General features: G+C 42.3%; 1 protein-coding gene across 20 annotated transcripts in view; it reads left to right on the top strand.

Annotated features, from left to right (window-relative positions):
• Magi1 (membrane associated guanylate kinase, WW and PDZ domain containing 1) overlaps window positions 1–20,108 on the top strand; it is a 592,347-nt gene that overhangs the window by 444,522 nt on the left and 127,717 nt on the right. For all 20 annotated transcript variants that reach the window (XM_041638327.1, XM_041638278.1, XM_041638324.1 and 17 more), the window contains one exon: window positions 13,574–13,693. In XM_041638327.1, the coding sequence (XP_041494261.1) occupies window positions 13,574–13,693 (120 nt within the window). The remainder of the gene's footprint in view (window positions 1–13,573; window positions 13,694–20,108) is intronic.

Raw genomic sequence — 20,108 nt, 5'->3', positions numbered from 1 at the left:
ATGAAAACTCCCAAAGCCGGCCCCCACAGTGACACACTTCCTCCAACAAGGCCATACCTACTCCAACTAAGCCACATCTCCTCATAATGCCACTCCCTTAGGAGATTATGGGGGCCAATTACATTCAGACTACCACAATGACATTTGAGTTAAACTCGGACATTTGGCAACAACCTTAAGGCTGTTTTGTGGAAGCCGAGCCATCTGAAGGTTGGTAAGATGACCCAGCTATCAGAGGCACTTGCTGTGCAAGCCTGAAGGCCTGCATTTGGTCTCCAGAAACCAGGTAAAGGTGGAAAGAAAGAACTGACTCCACAGAAGTTGTCCTCTGACGTCCACGTGCGCACACACACACACCTGTGCAGACACACATTATATTAGAGTTTGAAATGCTGGCCATCTGATAGAAGAGTGTGGAGGTGAGGCCTTTGAGGGAGGATGCCTCCAGGAATTCTGTAGGCGTAAGAAGGCCATTGAAAAGGGAATCCCTGCGGTGTTGTTACACTTACGCATAAACTTCAGAATCAGCAAAGTGTGTGTTTAGATCTCAGCACAGCAGCCATTTAAAGGTAGCAAGCAAGTAAGGCATCCTTTCCCCCGTCATAGGTGTGAGCTCTGGGCTCATGACTGATGAGGTTTCATGGAGAAAGGATGTCAAGTAGCAGCTGAGGCAAATTTGATGGTGGTAGCAGTAATAACAGACCTCTGTGAATAGTTGAACACCTGTTATCATCGCCACCACCACCACCATCATCATCATCATTATCATAGTAATGCTTTTACTAAGACCCAGAGTAAGAAATTACTTTTGATTATTTCACTGTTCCAAGTCCTCAGGCTGCTGTAAAGATGTTGCAAGTGTGTTCGCCCTCGCTTTCCTTGGTTGTGACACTTGAGCCTAGGGGTAGGAGAGAGTGAAAGAGTTGTGCGAAGGAGTGAGGCTTTGTCCCTGCAAACGTTGGTGTGGTGATCGGATTGGGCAGTGTTGCTCACAAGAAAGCATGCATCGGTGAGCATGGCTTCTGGCCGAGGATTACAAGATGCGATCCATTTGTATGGTGGTGGCTGGGACCTTTGGTGGCCAGCTGGGATTGCTAAAGGGGCTTTCCCTTCAGACCTCCCGGGAGCATCTCCATTTTTTTCATGAACTCAAAGAGAGAAAGGAAGGAATCAGCGCTTTTAATAAAACTGTGTGGGCCCTCTTTGCCAAAGGAATCAGCACTTTTACTAAAGCTGTTTGCAGGCCCTCTTTGCCATTGCTGTTTTTTCATGTCTCACTTCCTCCTTTGCGTCCCTCGTGGCGTCCTTTGGTGGCCAGCATTTGGGAAACTGCAGCTTTGCTTCCATTGCTTGCTTCCTGCTTTACCTTCATAAAACAATGAAGGAAACCTTGCTCTTGACAACATTAGCTAAAGCGACCTAGTTGAGAGTTGCTCCCTTCAGTTTCTCATCCCTCTTTTCCGAAATAACTTGAATTACGTGTTGCATTAGAAACAGACTTTCAGAATGCCCGGACTCCCATTACCAAGCTCTCTGTGATGTTTTAGCTTGCTGGTTTGTCAGGACATACCCACGGAACTCCACGAGTGGCTTGTGGATTTAGTAAAGACTGACTCTTCCACCCTGGGTAAAAAGGTGGGTTTCTCTGAAGATGATCAGTTGCTGCTAGGTAAACAGGTTAGGCTAGGAACAGAGGAGAGCGGCCTCTAAGGGCTCCTGGGTCATTTATTACCTCCCCTGGCCGCCCCCACTGACAGAGAGCTAATGGCAGTCAGCCCCTGCTGCCAGATGAAGGAAGTAAGATTGCTCTCCCCTCTCTCTGCCCTTGACCAGCAGCTGCTGTTGACAGGCATGAAGAATTAGATGAAAACCAGTAATGAGAGCCAATCAGCTTCCTGTGATAGGACAGTCAGTTCATATATAGGGAGCAAACAATGTATTCTGTAATTTTTTTCTTTTCAAAAATAAGTTTATTTGTATTTCACAGCAAATCCTTCATTTTTAATGATCAATGTACAAATTTCTTGTCTCCAATAAAGAGCTCTTGATTTGATCATTGATTGGATCTTAGCTAACTAATTCACTTTAAGACCAGTTTCCGAAAATGACAAGGGCGTAGTTTGCATTTGTGGGGGGTGTAATGAGACTCTTGGAGGTTTAAAATGATGTTACAATTCTGGAAAGCAACAAGCTTACCTGATATTGGGGGTGGGAACAGACTTGTATGAAAACAGCCAGTTAAAATCTGTAAAATAGTTTTTTTTTTATCCTTATGTAATTATTCAAAGCAACTTGTAATAGTTGACATGGTTGTTTGTTTTTTTAAATTTGGCCACTCAATTTTCTCTTATTGTCTTTGCTATCTTATGCCCTTATGCTACAAAGTCTACACATAAGCAGTCCGCTTCACTTAATGTAGGCTTTGTTCCTAGCCAATCCCCTTTGTTCTTCCAGCATGTTGTCACTCTCACTGCATAGTGCGCCCTTTTGTTGACTTGACATCGCAACGTGTGCTTTATGGGAGCTAAAATAAAACTCACACGTTCTTCAGTATTTGACTGTATGGCTGAGAAGACTTCGGGAATTATCATGACTATGTGTGGTCATTAAAAGACCAGAAGCTTTGTTCTTTTTTTTTAAAAAAAAGAAACTTTTATTGATTCTTTGTGGATTTCACATCTGCATTCGAATCCCATTTATCTCCTCGACCCCTCGATTCCACTCTCTGCCCTTGCAACCACCCCAAAATCAAAATCAAATTTAAAAGAAAAAAACAAATAAATGAAACAAGTGTGGGTGTGTGGGTGTGTGGGAGACAGAGAGAGAGGAGAGAGAGAGAATCTTGTCATGGAAGCTGTAATGTGGTCCATTGTGTCACACAGTCCTAGACAGCAGCACAGGCCCGGATGTCTCCATGGTCCCAGGAGACAGCACAGGCCACTCTTATTGGCATGGCCTCTGTGGCAATATGGCCCTTGGACACCATCCTGACCTCAGGTTGTGTCCCAGACTTCAGGCATCAGCACAGCCTTCAGTAGTCTCAGCAGTCACAGACATTAACACAGACCTGGTTGTGGGAAGGCCACGGACCCAGACATGGCCTTTGGCGAAAGTCCAGGCCTGGATATCACCTTGGACTCAGGTGACTTGAAGGCCATTCACATGAACTTGGGGAACTTTGTTCTTATATCCATCTGGAATTGTTCTTAGAATTGCACGATCTTAGTACTAAACATTGTTAAATGTCTTTGAATCCACTGTATCATTTATTAAAGAAATAAGTATTACATTCATCCAGGAAAAGGAGTCAGCCATGTGAAGAGTAATATGGTTGATGTGGGATTGGGAGTATCGAGTTTTTCCAATGTAGACATTATGTGCAGACAGATTGGCATATTCTTGTGAATCAATACCAGTGCTGGTGCTAAATGAGGAATGGTTCTCTAAAGTGATGCTGTTTACACAGTATGTTGACTGTATGATTTGTTATCTACAGATAACCCAAGGAGCTGTAGTTCAGGTTACGTGCATTGTGTGTGAAAGGCGTTGAAAAATGTTGGTTAAAGGTGGAAACTTTTGTTAAGACAGGGAAAATGAACCTTCTTTGGAGAGTGAAATGAGGTATTATGTGAAGAAAGCCCGTGTTCTGTGTTAGTGTAGCAAATGATCAATAGTTGGGTCTTTATTGCTTTCTTATGTGTGGTGCTGCAGACAGACGCAGGCCTTGCTGCATGTGCAGCAAGCTGTCTGCCACTGAGCTACCATGTCTGCCCCACCTGTCCCACAGCCATCACTAGATTCTTCTTCCTTTGTTGTTTTCCTTTAACCACAGAGTCTGTCACAGTGATGACAATGATGTTCCCATTGTTACCGCTGATATTTCACAAGTGCATGTTCTGACCCAACGAAGCATTTTACATGATTGTCTTTATCATCCTTCCACACAAGGAATGTGTTGTTATTATAATAATGATTTTCATTTTAGAGATAAAGGAACTAAGGTGTTGACCTTGGCCGTCATTGCTCAGTTTATAAAATTGAGCTGAGGTTTAAACTTATAAAGCCTGATTTTAGGTTTTGCAATGTCTCTACACAAATTCTGAAAGAGATCAAGATCTCTGAGGCATTTAGGAAAATTATATAAAGTGGACATTGATTTCTGAACTCAGACTTAAAAGTGAGAGCAGCAACTAGGTTTTACTTGCATGTTTATCTTCAAGGGTAAGACACACATACATACATTTTTATCTGTTTTGAATTAGGGTCTCACTAAGTATTTAAGATTTAAGCTGCCTTCAAGCTGGAATTTCTCCTGCTTTAGCTTAAGAGCTGGAGTTACAAGCATGTTTCACCATGCCCAGCTAACATTTATTTACATATTAACAGCCTGGTTGGTGTGCATTATATGGACTATAAACTCACCCTGTGGAGTGTACCATTCATTGGTTTGCAGCACATTCTCAGAACTGTGCAACTGTTGCAGCCACTTAATTGCAGAATATTTCCATTATCCCCAAAGAAACCATGTGCTCATTAGCAGTCACTTCTGAGCTTTTTTTTTCTTTTAAGCTAAGAAAACAAGCTTCCTAATCTTAGAATCATTACTCATTCACTCTGTATTGGGCATGCAAAGTCACCTAATTTGTGGAAATTTGATATTCTTAATCATTGTTTTTCATTAAAATAATCTTTTTTTAAACAAGCTTTTGAAAATTGTCCAGTTGAATGTGTTGGGGATGAATCCATTCTGTTCTGTACAGTGTGTAATGATTTCAGAGAAAATAAAGTGTCGTCTGCCATAAAGGATAAAATCAGCTTCAGTCCCCCATTAGCACAGACAGCTTTTCCCACTCAGATGTGGCATTCCTCACGTCCTGAGTGCCTCCTAGATAGAATATGCCAGAGGGTGATTTTGATAAGGGTGAAGATTCCCTATTTCCTGCATGTTTCTGCTGCTCTCTGGGATGAATCAGTGACAGCTGGAGACCTTTGCTGTCCTGTGTTTAAGGCACACAGGCTCTCTGCCTTGAGCTGTGATAACGTTCTCTCTCGTGCACAAAGGGGAAGAGTGACTAGTGCTCATGTCCCCTTGTACTGGACTTGGCTACTGAAAGGGGTCTGGGCTCTTCATCTAGCTTCTCTGAGCCGGAGCTCATGTGACAGGATGCCATACAGCTTGCGGTCAGGATCCTGGGAATCCTGAGAATACTGTACCAGCTTTCTTCTCATCCAGCTTAGCCCGGCCCACCTCATTTCTGTTTGATGACTTGGAGTCTTTGGGGTCAATACCCAGGAGCGGCATAGCTGAAGCATACAGAATTGCAAAATGCCTTAATTTGAATTGTAATATAAATATCTGTTTTCAGATAGTCCTAGGCGACCCCTGTGAAAGGGTTAGTCGAGCTCCCCCACAGGGGTCGTGACCCACTGTTGAGAATGTCTGCTCTGGGAGATGATTAGAATGGCTTAGGACAGTATTGGTTACTCATGGTGGAATTAATGTCATTCAAGAGCTCCCGCTTTCCTCCCTGACCTCTGCATCCGTGTGAGTCTCCAATCCAGGCAGAACCTGCACTGTGAGAAGTATAGGCTTGTTTAGCTTTAGCCTCCTGGTCTCTGGCATTGTATTATAGCAGCTCCAGTTAAGACAGAGCTACTATTAGGTTAAGGAGATGGTCTCTGTTTGATATACACAGATATCTATGATGAGCATCTCCTTGTGTAACAAGGGAATTCAAGCCTTGGGCTCCAGATTAGATAAACTGGCTTTATTTTTATTGTATTTATTTTTGGTTGGTATTTATGACAAAACGAAACTGATTCCCCACTTAATGAAATGCTAAACATTTCCTCTTGTTAGAAAACTGTTAAGAAATAGAGTTCAAGGATGATTACTTGAACTGGGAAGATCCACTCCCCGTGGGTGGCCACATTGTCTAGAGTGAGATCCTGCACTGGATGTAAAGGAGAATAGACTGAGCACAGGCATGCATCCGTCTCTCTGCTCCCTGGAGGTGAATGCAATGTGACCAGCTATTTAGCTCCCCTTGCTTTGAGTTCCTGACCATGATAGATTGTATCAGTTCCTTTTGTTAGGGCATTTTATCACAGCGCAGGCAAATGAGCCAAGACAGGGAGCAGAGGCTTCACAAACGCACAGGTCTCAAACGCCACCTACTACTGCCAGGGTGCTGAGGGTTTCTGTCTCTCTTCTCCCTGGTCACTTCGTGATGCCCCTGTGTAGTCTGTTCCCACCACCTACACTCTCTGTGTCAGTCTGTCTGTCTCATGGTAGCTTTGCCTTTTATAGACCATCGTGTAAGTGGTGTTATATACCACATGTACCCTTCTAGGTCTGACTTTTTCCCTAAGCACAATATGGTTGAGATTCATCCACACTTTTGGGCATTGTGGCATTGCAGTGGCACACCACAGTTTGTCCAGTTGATCATGTAGGTCCTTTCCAGTTCGAGGTGATTCCTTAAACATTTGTATTCTTTTTTGTTTGCTTTTGTAAACCTGCATTTCCCTTCTCTGGAAGAAATTCATTAGATTATTGGAGTGTATGGTACATTCATGTGTAACTTTTGAACAAACTGTTGTGCTAAAACTTTTGAAAACCATTTTGATTTAAGGGCAAATATTGAGTAGCACTGCTGGTCTCCAGAGCTGAAAAGAAAGGACTGGAAGAGGTTGGTAATGGAGCAACCGGGGTCGGGGGCAAGGCACACGTCTTTGCTCTGTCTCCATTAGCTAGAGAATGAACAGCAGAAGTCTGGCCTTGTTGTCTGATACCTGGAAGTCTAAGAAATGCAAGAAGCTGTGTTACGAGATAAAATGGTGTCTGTATTCACATGTTCAACTGTCCTAAACAGTGAAAACGACAGTAATCTTTTTGGCGTCTTGGTAGATTTTGATAAACAAGGCCTGAAATAATGTAACAGCAAATGATAACCACTGCTGTTCAATTTAAGTGTGATGATCATGGTCCAGTTATCAGGCCGGGCCTGAGAGCATTTGGACAGTTGCTGGGAAAGAACTCCATTGAGATGGCTTGTCTGGAAACCTGCGTGTTGGGGACCTGAATCAGCAGGAGACTGCTTAGAGGCCTTTGAGCACCAGGGTCTCTTCAGCTGCCTGAGCTGGGGATTACAGAGGGACAGCTTGAAGAAGGGCTTTTCGTCCAGTGTCCTCTCTTCAGCCCTGGTGGATAGAATGTGCTGGCAAAGAAGGTCACTTTCTGATTTCCTCATCGAGGGTCACTGAAGCTAGATATACTAAAAGTTTATGGACCATAAAATGTGCATAAGAAGCAAATAGCCACTCAATATTTGCTAGGAGAACTCTGGGGCTATTGCTAATTCATACTGAGACATTCAGTAGGACAGTGCTCAGATTAAGTTATGATCTGGTGGTGGAAAGCATTGGAAGTTTAAATTCTAACCTATTGGCCCTTTAAAAACAATTAAGAGGGCTTTAATGATTAACATTAACACGTTGAGTTTTAAAAATAAAATCAGGTGGAAAAAAAGTATCACCTTCTATGTAACTTTATTCAAAGTATGCTCTTCTTCAGAGCTGAAATCATGTTATTGACCTTGGTGTTAGCCTTCTGTGACATGGCAAACCTTGGAACGCACTGTTAGTGTAGCTGACTGGAGCCTGGAATTTGTCTGCATGTTTTTGTAGTGAATAAATTAAGATTGATGGTGTTTGAGTTGTATCCAAGAGTCAGGTCTTAACAGATTTAAGTAATCATTTCCCTCGGTATATGAGATGTGGAAATAAATAAATGCCCATCGACACAGTTCAGGATATGAGGGTATTTACTGAAAGGAGACCGATTCATCTCTCCCATTTCTGCAGCCATCCTCTTGAAGTGCCCCGTGTTAAGAGCGGAGTATTCTTCCAACTGGTTATCTGCTAGAATATAAGCTGACAAAGCACAGACTCTCGGTCTCTGTTCTTGGATAAAATGATGCCATAATCATTTATTATTCTGAGACTTGTTTACGTCACATCAGTGCGCGTTGCTAGCACCCCTTCCGGCAACTGCCTGCAGTCCAGCCCTTCTTGCCGTTTGCAGTGCATTGCTAAAAACGCCTCCTGGGGACAGACCCACCAAGCTCAGTCCCAGCTTTTCCCTGTGTGGGGCTGCTTTCCTTTCTCCCTTATTGTATTCCGTTTAATTTGTTGCAATCCATGCTACACAAATACATTTTTTTAAAAAAAAAAATTTATTATCCCCCAAAACACAGCCAATATGGACCAAATAGAATTTTTAGAATAAAAACACAGAGTTTGACTAGGTTTTCAAATAGCCATTCAAGATGTCTTGCTGTTTAATATAAGTACGCTTCTTGTTATTTTGAGAGCTTGATGTCTTTGGGGAGACTCTATTAAACACAGTGTAAAACCAGCCACTCAGATCCCCTTTCTGGTAGAAGTACACTGGCTAGTCTGCTGGCTGTTAGCAGCGGTTCTTCACATTTGAATAAATAATATTGAATTCAGTTGCACAGCCTCAGTAATCAGCCCCACTGTGTGTGGTGTCTGCACACACATGAATGTGCGCACGCTCCTGCGTGTTTGTGTGTAGTTGTGTGTGCATGTGATAGATAGCCCAGGGTGCACTTTGCAGCAGCTTTTCTATTTTTTCTCCACCTTATTTTTGACCATGAAGCTCACGGATTGGCTACACTGGCTGGCCAGCCAACTCCAAGGAGTGTTCTGTGGTTGCGCTCTGCTCCCCACTCTTATCCTGGCTTTTCTTTGGATGTTAGGGATCGGAACTCAGGCCCTTATATTTGCACGGCAAGCACTGTGTCCTCTGAGCCATTTCCCAGACCCAGAAATCACTTTCAACGGGCATATGTGGGTAGAGCTTGCATGTCAGGCAGCACCAAAATGAAGCATTTTCCACACGGCAGAAGTTCTGTTAGTCAGACAAGGCTAATTTAGAATGAGAGATGATATAAACCGTTGTCATTTAAATCACGTTAAAGGACTTAAATCATTTAGTCTTGCTCACCTTTCATATCGCCGTGGATGGGTTATTTCCCCCATCTGAATCTCAGAATTCTTCACCAATAAGATGACTATTATATTAATCCTACTTCTGTGGTTTCTGATGCAAATTAAATATATTGTTGATTAAATGCCTGGTGCCTTTCTAAAACAAACGCCTAGGAGCTAGAAGCCATTGTTTCCCCAGGGTTAGATGGTCTCCTTTTCTCGAAGAGGGGAAACACTGTGTTTATGAGCTTAAAGCTGATAACTGGAAGATATTGCTGACCTGGTTTCCAGCTCAACAAACAGAAGGTACCATTTTGGGCTGCAGATAATCGGAGTTTGTTAGCCTGGTGTATTTTTATGTGTCTTCCTAACATGATCGAATTTGTTTTCCTTCTCTTCTTTCAGGAAGTAACCCTTCTGGCTTTGTTAGAAGCATGGTTTGTAATAATTGTACCCACCCCAGATGGCTCCCGAAATCCCTTTGAAATGCCATCTGTCAGGCGTGTGTCCAGCCAGCAGCCTGTCATTCTGTTACAAGAAAAGAGGAGGCGGGGGCCCCTCCCTGTGGCCTTTTTCCCCAGCCTTCTCTCTGAATGGATCCTGGGAAGCTGGCCCAGACCCAGAGTGGGTTGCTCAGAGCATCCCTGGGAGTAGCCCTCTTGGTAGCCTATAGTAAGGACAGGTTTCGTCTGGGTAATAAGCCCTGTGCGCTCAAGGGGTGGAGACTCACCCGCCTTCCCACGTCCTCCCTACGGATCAAAAGCTGCTTGAAGCAGATTTGTTTTCTTGGGAAGACAGAGTCTCTAGTAGCTTCACTTTTCCTGTAAAATGTAATGTTTGAAGTTCCTTATTATTTCTAATCCTTTCAGGAAATGAAGACCCAGGGGTGACGTTTGTCTTTAAAGTAAACCTGGCAAATTGGATGTGATTACATGTAAAAAAGAATCGGCAACTATGAGCCAGAGCAGGCAAAGGGGAAAACAGCACTCTCTGGTCTAGGAAGCCTTTTAAGACTCAGGGCATCTTTTGTTTGGTTTATTTTCTCCTCGTCTTCTGAATGGACTGGGTTGATGGACTGTGAGGATGGAAATGGAGTATGAGTGTGCCGTGAGATGAGATGTAGGGTGGATCCTCTCAGTGTGTCCAGATATTCTATTGTGCCCTGCACTGAGATTTCCGGGGTGACATTGGCTGTTGTGTCTGACCAGGGTGATGTTGGCTGTTGCGCCTTACCAGGGTGACGATGGCTGTTGCGTCTTACCAGGGTGATGTTGGCTGTTGCGTCTTACCAGGGTGACGTTGGCTGTTGCGTCTTACCAGGGTGACGTTGGCTGTTGCGTCTTACCAGGGTGACGTTGGCTGTCGCATCTTACCAGGGTGACGTTGGCTGTCGCGTCTTACCAGGGTGACGTTGGCTGTTGCATTGAGCTGCCGACTAAACAAGTTTTGCTCTTGGCGTCAGTACCTCACCCTTCTTTGCTTCTTCCTTCCAGACTCCTGTGCAGCTATCTTCCAGAATCTTCCTCCAATTCCTAGTGTAGATAGTGGAAGGTTTTATAGTCCAGCCAGTGCTTCTTGGCTTCTTTTCCTCTACACTCTACTCAGATTTTCTTTTTCAGTATTTTGCCTTCAGATGCTCCTGACTTGCTGATAACTGATAACTAATTTCACAATCTCCACTTGACCTTCAGATTTACAAGGTCACTGTTCCTCTGCACCAAAGTGTCTAATCTCAAATTGAATGTGACCAGGGTAAACTTTCTGGCCCTCCCTCTTGCAACAGTTTCTTCTGTGATTCCATGATTTCAACTTTTATAAATGGCGTCGTCAATTTGTCTGTGTTACACTCTTTTTTAAAAAAAAAAATGTCTACATTGTTCTCTCTTACATAGCATGTTGAGTTCACCAGCAAGTTACTTTATGTTTATATTTAAAATGCAGGCAGAGTAGTTCTAAGCTTCCTGCCAGGAGAGAGGATATTTAAAACAGAGACACTTGTGGTACTAGACTGTTGAAACAGTGGGCTTCCCAAAACTGAATTTGAACATGATGGACATGATCCCACATTGACGGGAATTGCTTAGCTACACATACCTCTCACTCTCCTTGTAAACTTAAACCTCATGGCAGCACCCTGAAGATGGATCTGGGGCTCATGAGACGTCTTTACTCGTTCTCTTCCCAGTGGGCTACACTGGTCTGCCATCTTTCTCGGCTTTTCTTGATGACTTGTCTCTTCTCTTAGCATATGGAGAATGGCTAATCAAACTAGCTTGTTGGGCCTTCTCAGGCCTGGTTTTGACCCTGAGAATTCCAACGGTAGTATGATGTGATGAGTTTATTTGCACACACACACCCCGTTTCATTTCTATGTATATTGATGGTTTGCCTGCATGTGTCTGGAGGTCAGAAGAGGGCGTCTGTCGGTCCCCTGGGACTGGAGTTACAGCCACATATGAACCATGACCATGTAGGTGCCTCCTTCCTCCACTTTCCAGCATGGCACTAAGATACATTCTTTTTACCCAAAATTATACTCTATGCTTGTCTACTTACATACATATTTTCTGTCTCACAGTAAAATGGTCAGTTTTCTTATGAACTTTGCCTCATTTACCAATCCTTTCTCTGTGCTTTTATCATCACTTGTCATGCATCGGGACCTCAGGAAATGCTTATTAAATAATTGAGACAAGCAATGGTATCATATACATGCATAGATATTCTCTAATTGCAATTTGCTATAGTGGCATTGGAAATAGAAGGCTCTATAAACTCATTCAATTCTAACAACATAAAAACAATCCCCACTAACAATTACTGACCACAGGTATTCTCTCTGAAGACTTGCTCAGCAAGCCTGTGGTGTAAGTACCATTGTTAACACTGTCTTGCAAAGAAGACGCCGTTAAGTAGTAGAAGCTAAGGACCATCCCCGAGACTGTGAGGAGAGAACCAGACCATGAACTTATCCTTCCCATCCAGCCTCTACTCTCCTGTGCTATATGTTGATCATGGTTTTCTCCAGTATTAACCATGTGCTGGTGTCTGGTGACTGATTGTTTGACCTTTCTGGGGATGGAGTAGGCTAAGCAAGCATTACCAATAATCCTTAACTTGTGATAACTTGGAGAGAAATTTAAAGACCCACACTATCCCTTTATCCACTCAGTACCAGAAGGGGAAACCAACCAGCAAAGAATACAGGAATTGATTTCTGGGTGGCACCAATAGCCTCTTTGCCCAAAGCAATGTCGTGGGTGTGAGAAACTACCATTCTGTGAAAAATTCTGATGCTATCTTATGAGACATTTGGATTTAAGATTTTTAAATTTGGAGAAATGGTTTCAACCTGAGTAGATTATGCAATAATTCTTGAGGGGTTTGACCTGAGGACATCACAGGTGCGCAGAACATGCGTGTAGACGCTGCTTTATGCAGGGACAGGATCAGGCGCAGGCGGCTGCACTGAGCGTTTCAGAACTGCTTGCATACAGTTGCTTCTTTCATTGCTTTACGATTGTAAGGAGAGAGTTCTGGCAAGAAGACAAACCCTGATTATTACCCCGGATAATGATAAATCACCAACCACCGAGGATGATGCCTTGTGACCTCCACCCGGAGTCTCATCTCCTAGCTCTAGGCTTGCGAGGGTTACATAGAATCAGAGACCTAATTGTATTGGTCTGGTTTTGTTTCTCATAACATAATCACAGGTTCCCAGGGCATACTGTGTGATTGCATCTTACTGTTTTCTCCTTTGGTGTGGATGTGAACCACGTTCCCTTGTTGTTCTCCTCTTTGCTTGACACTGTGCTGAAGTGTGATGGATAGTTTTACAGGTCAGAGCCCCGGGAGAATGTCTTAAATGCTCTCTGTGGCCCGTGTCATTTCCTAAGAGAAATGGATACATTGATTAGCCGTTGAGAGTGTGAACAGATTCATTCAAGGGGAGTTTCCCTTTCGTCCCCAGTGTCCTTTATCTGTCCTCGGAGCTCATGGGTGTCCACTTTTTATTGAGCATATATAATTACCTGGAGAGAAGCAGCATTTTAATCCCTGGGAGATGTCCAAGCAGAGATTGAGCAGTCACATTTCTACAGGGCTGCCTATGCAACGGCTGTCCTTTTCCATAAAGGCTTATTACACGGGAATTTGCTAGATGCATTGTGAACAAGGACTTCAAGACCCAAGATAACAATACAAACCCTTCAGGCTCTGGACTTAGGGTAGATAACTTTGTAGTATTTATTGTAGTCCTAAAAGCTGATAATTATGAACATTGTCTGTGTGCCACTGGATTCAATTTTTCATTTGCTTGCTACATTTAAAATTAAATGCTGACAGTGTCTCTGCCCTACCGGTTTCCCCTTTCCCCTGATGGAGGGAAGAAGGGAGGAATTGGGGATGCTGTTCCATGAGAACGTTGCTTTTCCTGGGCCCCTCTTTGAGTTCTAGGCAGAGCAGCTTACTGAGCAGGTTTGTTTAATTGCTCAGGTTGGAACTCCCTGCTCTAATGGACTGATGACATCCTGGACCTTTGTATTTTCTGCTGCAGGCACAACCCGGTCTCCCAGAGAAGGAGAAGTGCCTGGCGTGGATTACAGCTTTCTGAGTGTGAAAGAGTTCCTGGACCTCGAGCAGAGCGGAACCCTGTTGGAAGTCGGCACCTATGAAGGTGAGCTTCACTGCTGCCCTGTGGCATCCCAAGTGCCTTCAGTGGTCCAGGCAGAGTGTTTAGACTCTGCGGAGTCTAAAGAAGAGACTAGTCTGCCTTAATGTGGTGCGTGCTAATAAGATGTGGAAAGGCTTGAGAGATCTCTTTGCAGATAGTTCTCTTTACCTTGTAAACGTAAGGACTGACGTTTTATGTTTTGATATGGACACTTGTACTGCTTCCCTGAATCATAGGTCATCACAATGTGACCTTCTGTTGTTGTTTTTATCTTGAAGAAATGAAATCCTATGTGTACCACTAGTTGGTTTTACCTGGAAGTGTGTCTACACACTTCATTAAGAAGCATCAATGAGTACCCCTTCCTCTGCCAGACGCTGCCTGTCTGACTTGGATTCAGTGTGATGAGCAGTATGACTGATAACCAGAGCTCCTGATTCATCTTTGAAGTCTGAGGATTCACATGCATGCATGCATGTACCTCTGTGTGTATTCGTGCTTCTTCCTATTGTACACAGAGGACAGGGTGCATTGCATGCTTTTGGCGCCTTGCGCTTCTGTTTCTTGTTATATCTTAATAGATCCTTGTCATGCAGTGATAGAGAACTTCCTGTTTCCCTTTCTCAAATCACCTCATATGAATGTACCATAATTAGATTGTTTTCTCTCTCTGGGTAAACACTTTGGGTTATTTTTAACTTTTGAAGATTGATTTTGATTATTTACAAATATTTGTTATTTTTGTTCTTTCAGAACACTACTATATTTAATAACATGATCATTAGCTGTAGCAACAGTTAAGTTTCCACAAATAAAATTTCTATGTCAAAACGAATTAGGGGAAAAGTTACATTTTCTTATCTGTTTGAGGGCTGTATTATAATTTATATAGCTAATTCTCTCTGTGAGTTTTCCATAGCTGATTTCTAAATATTTTCTTTTTTAATTGACATTCAGGTCTGATATTTCATATATGTGTGAGGATCAGATAAGGACACTTGACATACACTTAGAATTCCAGGGCTAGGGACATGGAAACGGAAGGTCGTGAGTTCAGTACAAGGCTGGGTGCTGTAAATGCTGCGTATCATTTAACACTGATCATTTGTGTTAGGGATATTCAGAATTCTTTCTGTTAGCTCTTTTGAAATATATATCAATTAGTGGCAGCCACAGTCACTCTATTATGCTATAGGACATTGGAAATTCTTCATCTTACTTATTGCATTCATGTTACTGCTGACTGTCTTCTCTGTCTCACACGCTCTTCCCGCCCTCTGATGGCTGTTGTTTTCCTCATCTCTCCTGTTAGAGAACTATTGTGTCTTGCACGTGCGTGTAAAAACATGAGGTATTTGTCCTTCTGTGTCTGACACAGTCACCTAGCCAAATGTCCTCCATGCTCATCCGTGTTGACACCAAGGATGGGTTTATTTTTTATTTTTTATTTTTTTGAAAAGAGTCTCATATATAGTCCAGGCTTGCATGATACTCAGCTGAAGATGACCTTGAACTTGGTACCTCTGCAGTGCTGAGCTACAACTTTCACCACCCCTTCTGTTTTATGAGGGGCTGCAGAATGGATCTAGGGCTTCTGGCATATTGGGCAAGTGCGTTACCACCTGAGCTGCATCCTTAGCCCCAGATTTCATGACTTTTTGTGAGCAAATAATAATCCATTGTGTATATAAATTGTGTTCTCTTTATTCGTCTGTTGATGGACACTCAAATTGTCACCATGCCATGACCATTGTGAACAATGATAAACATGGGGGTAGTGATGTGTTTTATACTCTGACTTCTATTTTCTCTTGCATATACATTTTACTTTAATTCTTCAAAAATTTCTTTCCTCTGCAGGTTTGCTGTGTGCTACTTTTGGTTCTTTTAGTAATAGCCACTCTGCCTGAAGTGGGACAATACCTTATGGTGTTGATTTGTTTTGGTGATGACTGATACTAAGATAGTTTTAGGGGGCTGGAGAGATGGCTCAGAGGTTAAGAGCATTGCCTGGGGACTGGAGAGATGGCTCAGTGGTTAAGAGCATTGCCTGCTCTTTCAAAGGTCCTGAGTTCAATTCCCAGCAACCACATGGTGGCTCACAACCATCTGTAATGAGGCCTGGTGCCCTCTTCTGGCCTGCAGGGGTACGTGTAGGCAGAACATTGTATACATAATAAATAAATAAATAAATATTTAAAAAAAAAAAAGAGCATTGCCTGCTCTTCCAAAGGTCCTGAGTTCAATTCCCAGCAACCACATGGTGGTTCACAACCATCTGTAATGGGGTCTGGTGCCCTCTTCTGGCCTGCAGGCATACACACAGACAGAATATTGTATACATAATAAATAAATATTTTTTTTAAAAAAAGATAGTTTTAGGTACTTGTTGAGCATTTATATGTCTTTAAAATGTTACATTTTTCTGAAACAATTTTATAGCTTGATTATTCTTTGGAGTATTATTTGAAACAGAAAAGCCTAATATGATACAATTAACTAGGTTAAATTCCTAATTTATTCGTAATTGTATTATGGAGCTCTACAAGCTCTTAAAATGTGTATTGGATAATCATAGAGAAATTTTAAACATTAAGATTAAAAAACAAAAGGTAAATGGAAAGTTCATTATTGATCTGCCTCCACCCCAGGCTGCCTGAAGACTGTATTCATTGCCTAGCCCACTTTCCAGGTAGGGTCTCTAGACTGGGGCTGCCAAATCCATTCATGCCCATGGTGTACTCTGCAGGCAGGGACCCTAAACTCTCATGACCTACTCTACCTGCTCCTGAAATCTGCCTGAGTAGTCTCCCTAGACTCCACTACAACTCTACTTAACCCCCTTCCCTGCCTGAGAATCATGTGTCTTGTATAGGCCCTCAGAGCCTTTTCTTCAGATAGGGGACCCCATGCACACATTGTCAATCCCACCCATTTCTGCTGCCTAACAGGTAGTCCTAAGCAGACTCCTGAGGATTGGCTTTAAGAATCTTCTTCTCTTCCTTCTCTTTCTTCTTTCTTTTTCTCCCCCCCCCCCTTTTTGAGACAGAGTCTAACTATATAGCTCTGGCTGTCCTGAAACTCACTCTATAGACCAGGCCCCCGATTCTGGGTTTAAAAGTGTGTGCCATTACACCCAATTCATATATATTTTCAAATCTATTGCTACTTTTGATTGTATCACTATTAGAAGCCAAACTAATTACTAGTTAAAATATGACAATGCAGTATCTTATGGAATTCATTTTGGGTTTTTTTTTTTTTGTAGTTCTGGGTTTTTTTTTATTAAAAATAGATGCTTTTCATATGATATATTTTGATCATGGTTTCCCCTCCCCCAGGCTCTTCTGAGATTCCCCTCTAATTCTACAGAAGCCCTCTCCTATTCTTCGATATTACTCCTAGCCCAAGCTGAATTGGGATTGCTTCTAATATCCTATCAGGCCTCAATAATGAATTACCCCAAGACTAACCCTTAAACTGTAGTAATAGGGGCGGCGGGGCTGCGTTCTCAGCACCCCGGCCACCTGCTCTGCTAGCTTATGCCCGAAATAACAACACACAAACTATTCATTTAATCACTGCTTGGCCCATTTCTATCTAGCCTCTTCTAGGCTAATTCTCACATATTAATTTAGCCCATTTCTAATCATCTGTGTAGCGCCCCTAGGTGCGCTTACTGGGAAGATTCATGCCTATGTCCATCCTGGGTCGGAGATTCATGGCGTGCGTCTGCCTGGGAGCTGGTTGTGTGGCGTCTCTCTCAGGCGTCTGCTCCCGAGAGGAGAGCAGTCGAGTCTGACCTCGCTTCCTCTTCCTCCCAGCGTTCTGTTCTGTTTACTCCTCCCACCTATCTTCTAACCAATAAAATGGGCCAAGGCAGTTCCTTTATTAGCCAATGACCTTCCTCCATCATTAAACTCTCCTGAAATTAATCTGAAGTCTACATCTCTACAGATTCCTATAGTAGTAAACAGATCTTCAACACCCACTCAACAAAGGGAAGGCAAGGTATCCATACCAAGAGACCTTACCAACAAAGACCTAATCCCAGATGCTTAGGTCCCATCACCAAAACACAAATAACATGGATAACCAATCCAATAGGTAACCACCAAAAATCAGCCTTCCTAGGGTAGTGGTCCTAAGAAAAGCAACTTAAATGATGTACAAGACAGTGATTTTAAAATAAGAATAACAAAATAAGTAAGAAACTCAAGGAGGATCGGAATAAATAGTGGAATAAAGATAATGAAAACACAGTTGAATGAAATAATAAAAGCAATTCAAGCTGTGTAAATAGAACTTAGTAAGAGAGAAGCTCAGAAGAAAAAAAACAAAATGAAATAATACTCCAAAATTTCAGAAATTGAAATAAAAAATTCATAGAACAGTCTCATCAGTATACTGGATCAAGGAAAAGTGAGAACATCAGGTCTTGAGACAATTCAGAAGAGTTGAATCACGTAGTCAAAGAATATATTAAATAAAAAAAAAGCAAAAAGTCACAGACACAACATATAAGGGACTCTAAGACACCCAGTAATAGCAGGAGAGCAGATATAAAAGGAAAAGAGACTCGGGTGAAAGACACAGAAAATATTGTCAACAAAATCAAAGATGAAAACTTCCCTAACCGAGGGAAGGAGATGCGCATCACAACCCAAAGGCATACAGAGCAACAAATAAACACAACCAGGAAGAAACTTTCCACATAGACGTGAAAATAGTAAATGTACAGAGCAAAGAAAAGATACAGAAGAAGAGGATGATGATGCGGGGGAGCTATTTCAGTGGAGACCGGAAAACCGGAAGCAGTTATGCAAGCCATAAAAGACATCCGGTACCAGGCCAGACTACCATACTCAGCAAGATTATCACTTGTATCAAAGGAAGAAGGAAAATTTTTCATAATTAAAACATATTTTAGGAATTTAGGACCACTAAGCCAACTCTACAGAGATGTGGAGAGAAAGTTAAACACACCCAAGAAGGTATAGGAAATAGAACACGTAATTGAAAGATATCTAATGAAATACCACAAAGTAACAGGAATTAGTACATATTGCTTAATAATTCTTTTCTATTGGGGGAGGGGGTTGAGATAGGGTTTCTCAGTAACTTTGGAGCCTGTCCTGAAACTAGCTCTTATAAAGAAGGCTGGCTTCAAACCCACAAAGATTCGCCTGCATCTGCCTCCTGAATGCTGGGATTAAAGGCATGTGCCAGCACTGCCTGGAATGCTCAATAATTCTTAATGGTCTCAACTCCTAGCAGATACACACAGACTAACAGATTAGAAAATGGGGTACATTTTTTGTTGCTTCCAGGAAACACACGCCACACTTAATAATAAGCACCACCTTAGGGTGAAGTAAAAGGAAAAGATATGAAACTAGAATCAAGTAGAGTAGTTAATCTAATATCTGGAAAAATAGGCTTCAAACCAAACTACTCTGAAGAGATAAGGAGAAATACTTAGTACTCATCAAAATATTAATCTACTAATCACAGGCTAACCATATATGCACCAAATACAGGAACAGACGATTTTATCAAAGAATCACTATTAGATCTAAAGCTAGAGATTGATCCCAACATGGTGATAGTGGGTAGTTTCAATTCCACACTTAGCAGGAGACAAGCCACTGAGGGGGAAGTCTATACTCAGAAACTCTGGAGTTAAAGTACATTGAATCAAATCAACCTACCAGATTACCCCTAGAGCATTCCTCCCAAACACTAAAGAATACACTCTCTTCTCAGCAGCCCATGAAGCTTTCTCCAAAATAGACCACGTATTAGCATGAGGCAAGTCTTAACAAATATAGAAGAAGTGAATCACACACTGTGTTCTGTGACCATAGAGAATAAAGCTGAGTATCAACAGCAGTAGAAACTACAGAAAGTACACCTGACTTATGGAAACTAAACAGCACACTACTGCATGACAGTTGGGTCAAGTAAGTGGTCAAGAAGGAAATGAATGAAGATGAAAACCCAACATTCCAAAGTCTGTGTGATGTAGTGAAAAGCTGATAGGAAAGCTTATAGTACCATGTACCCGTGTCAAAAAATCTGAAAAACCTCAAACTAATAACTGTGTTGCCCTGGAAGACCTTGGAAAATTCAAAACAAACCCAAAAGCAGTATATAAGAAGAATATTCTGGTTATTTATTTATTTATTGTCAGTTTGACACAGCTAGGGTCATTTGGCAAGAGGAAACTTCACCTGAGTAAATGCCCCCATCAGACTGGCTTGTAGGCAAGACTGTGGGGGCATTTTCTTTATTAATAGTTTATGTGGGTGGGCCAAGCCTTCTGTGGGTGGTGCTATCCCCCGGCAAGTGGTCCTGGGTTGTGTAAGAGAGCCAACTGAGCAAGCCATAGAGAGCAAGCCAGTAAGGAATGTCCCTC

Source organism: Microtus oregoni, unplaced genomic scaffold (assembly GCF_018167655.1).
Source record: "Microtus oregoni isolate MIOR12 unplaced genomic scaffold, Mior012 000002F_ref0000024, whole genome shotgun sequence".
NCBI lineage: Eukaryota > Metazoa > Chordata > Mammalia > Rodentia > Cricetidae > Microtus > Microtus oregoni.
This window is presented reverse-complemented; position numbering and strand designations above follow the sequence as displayed.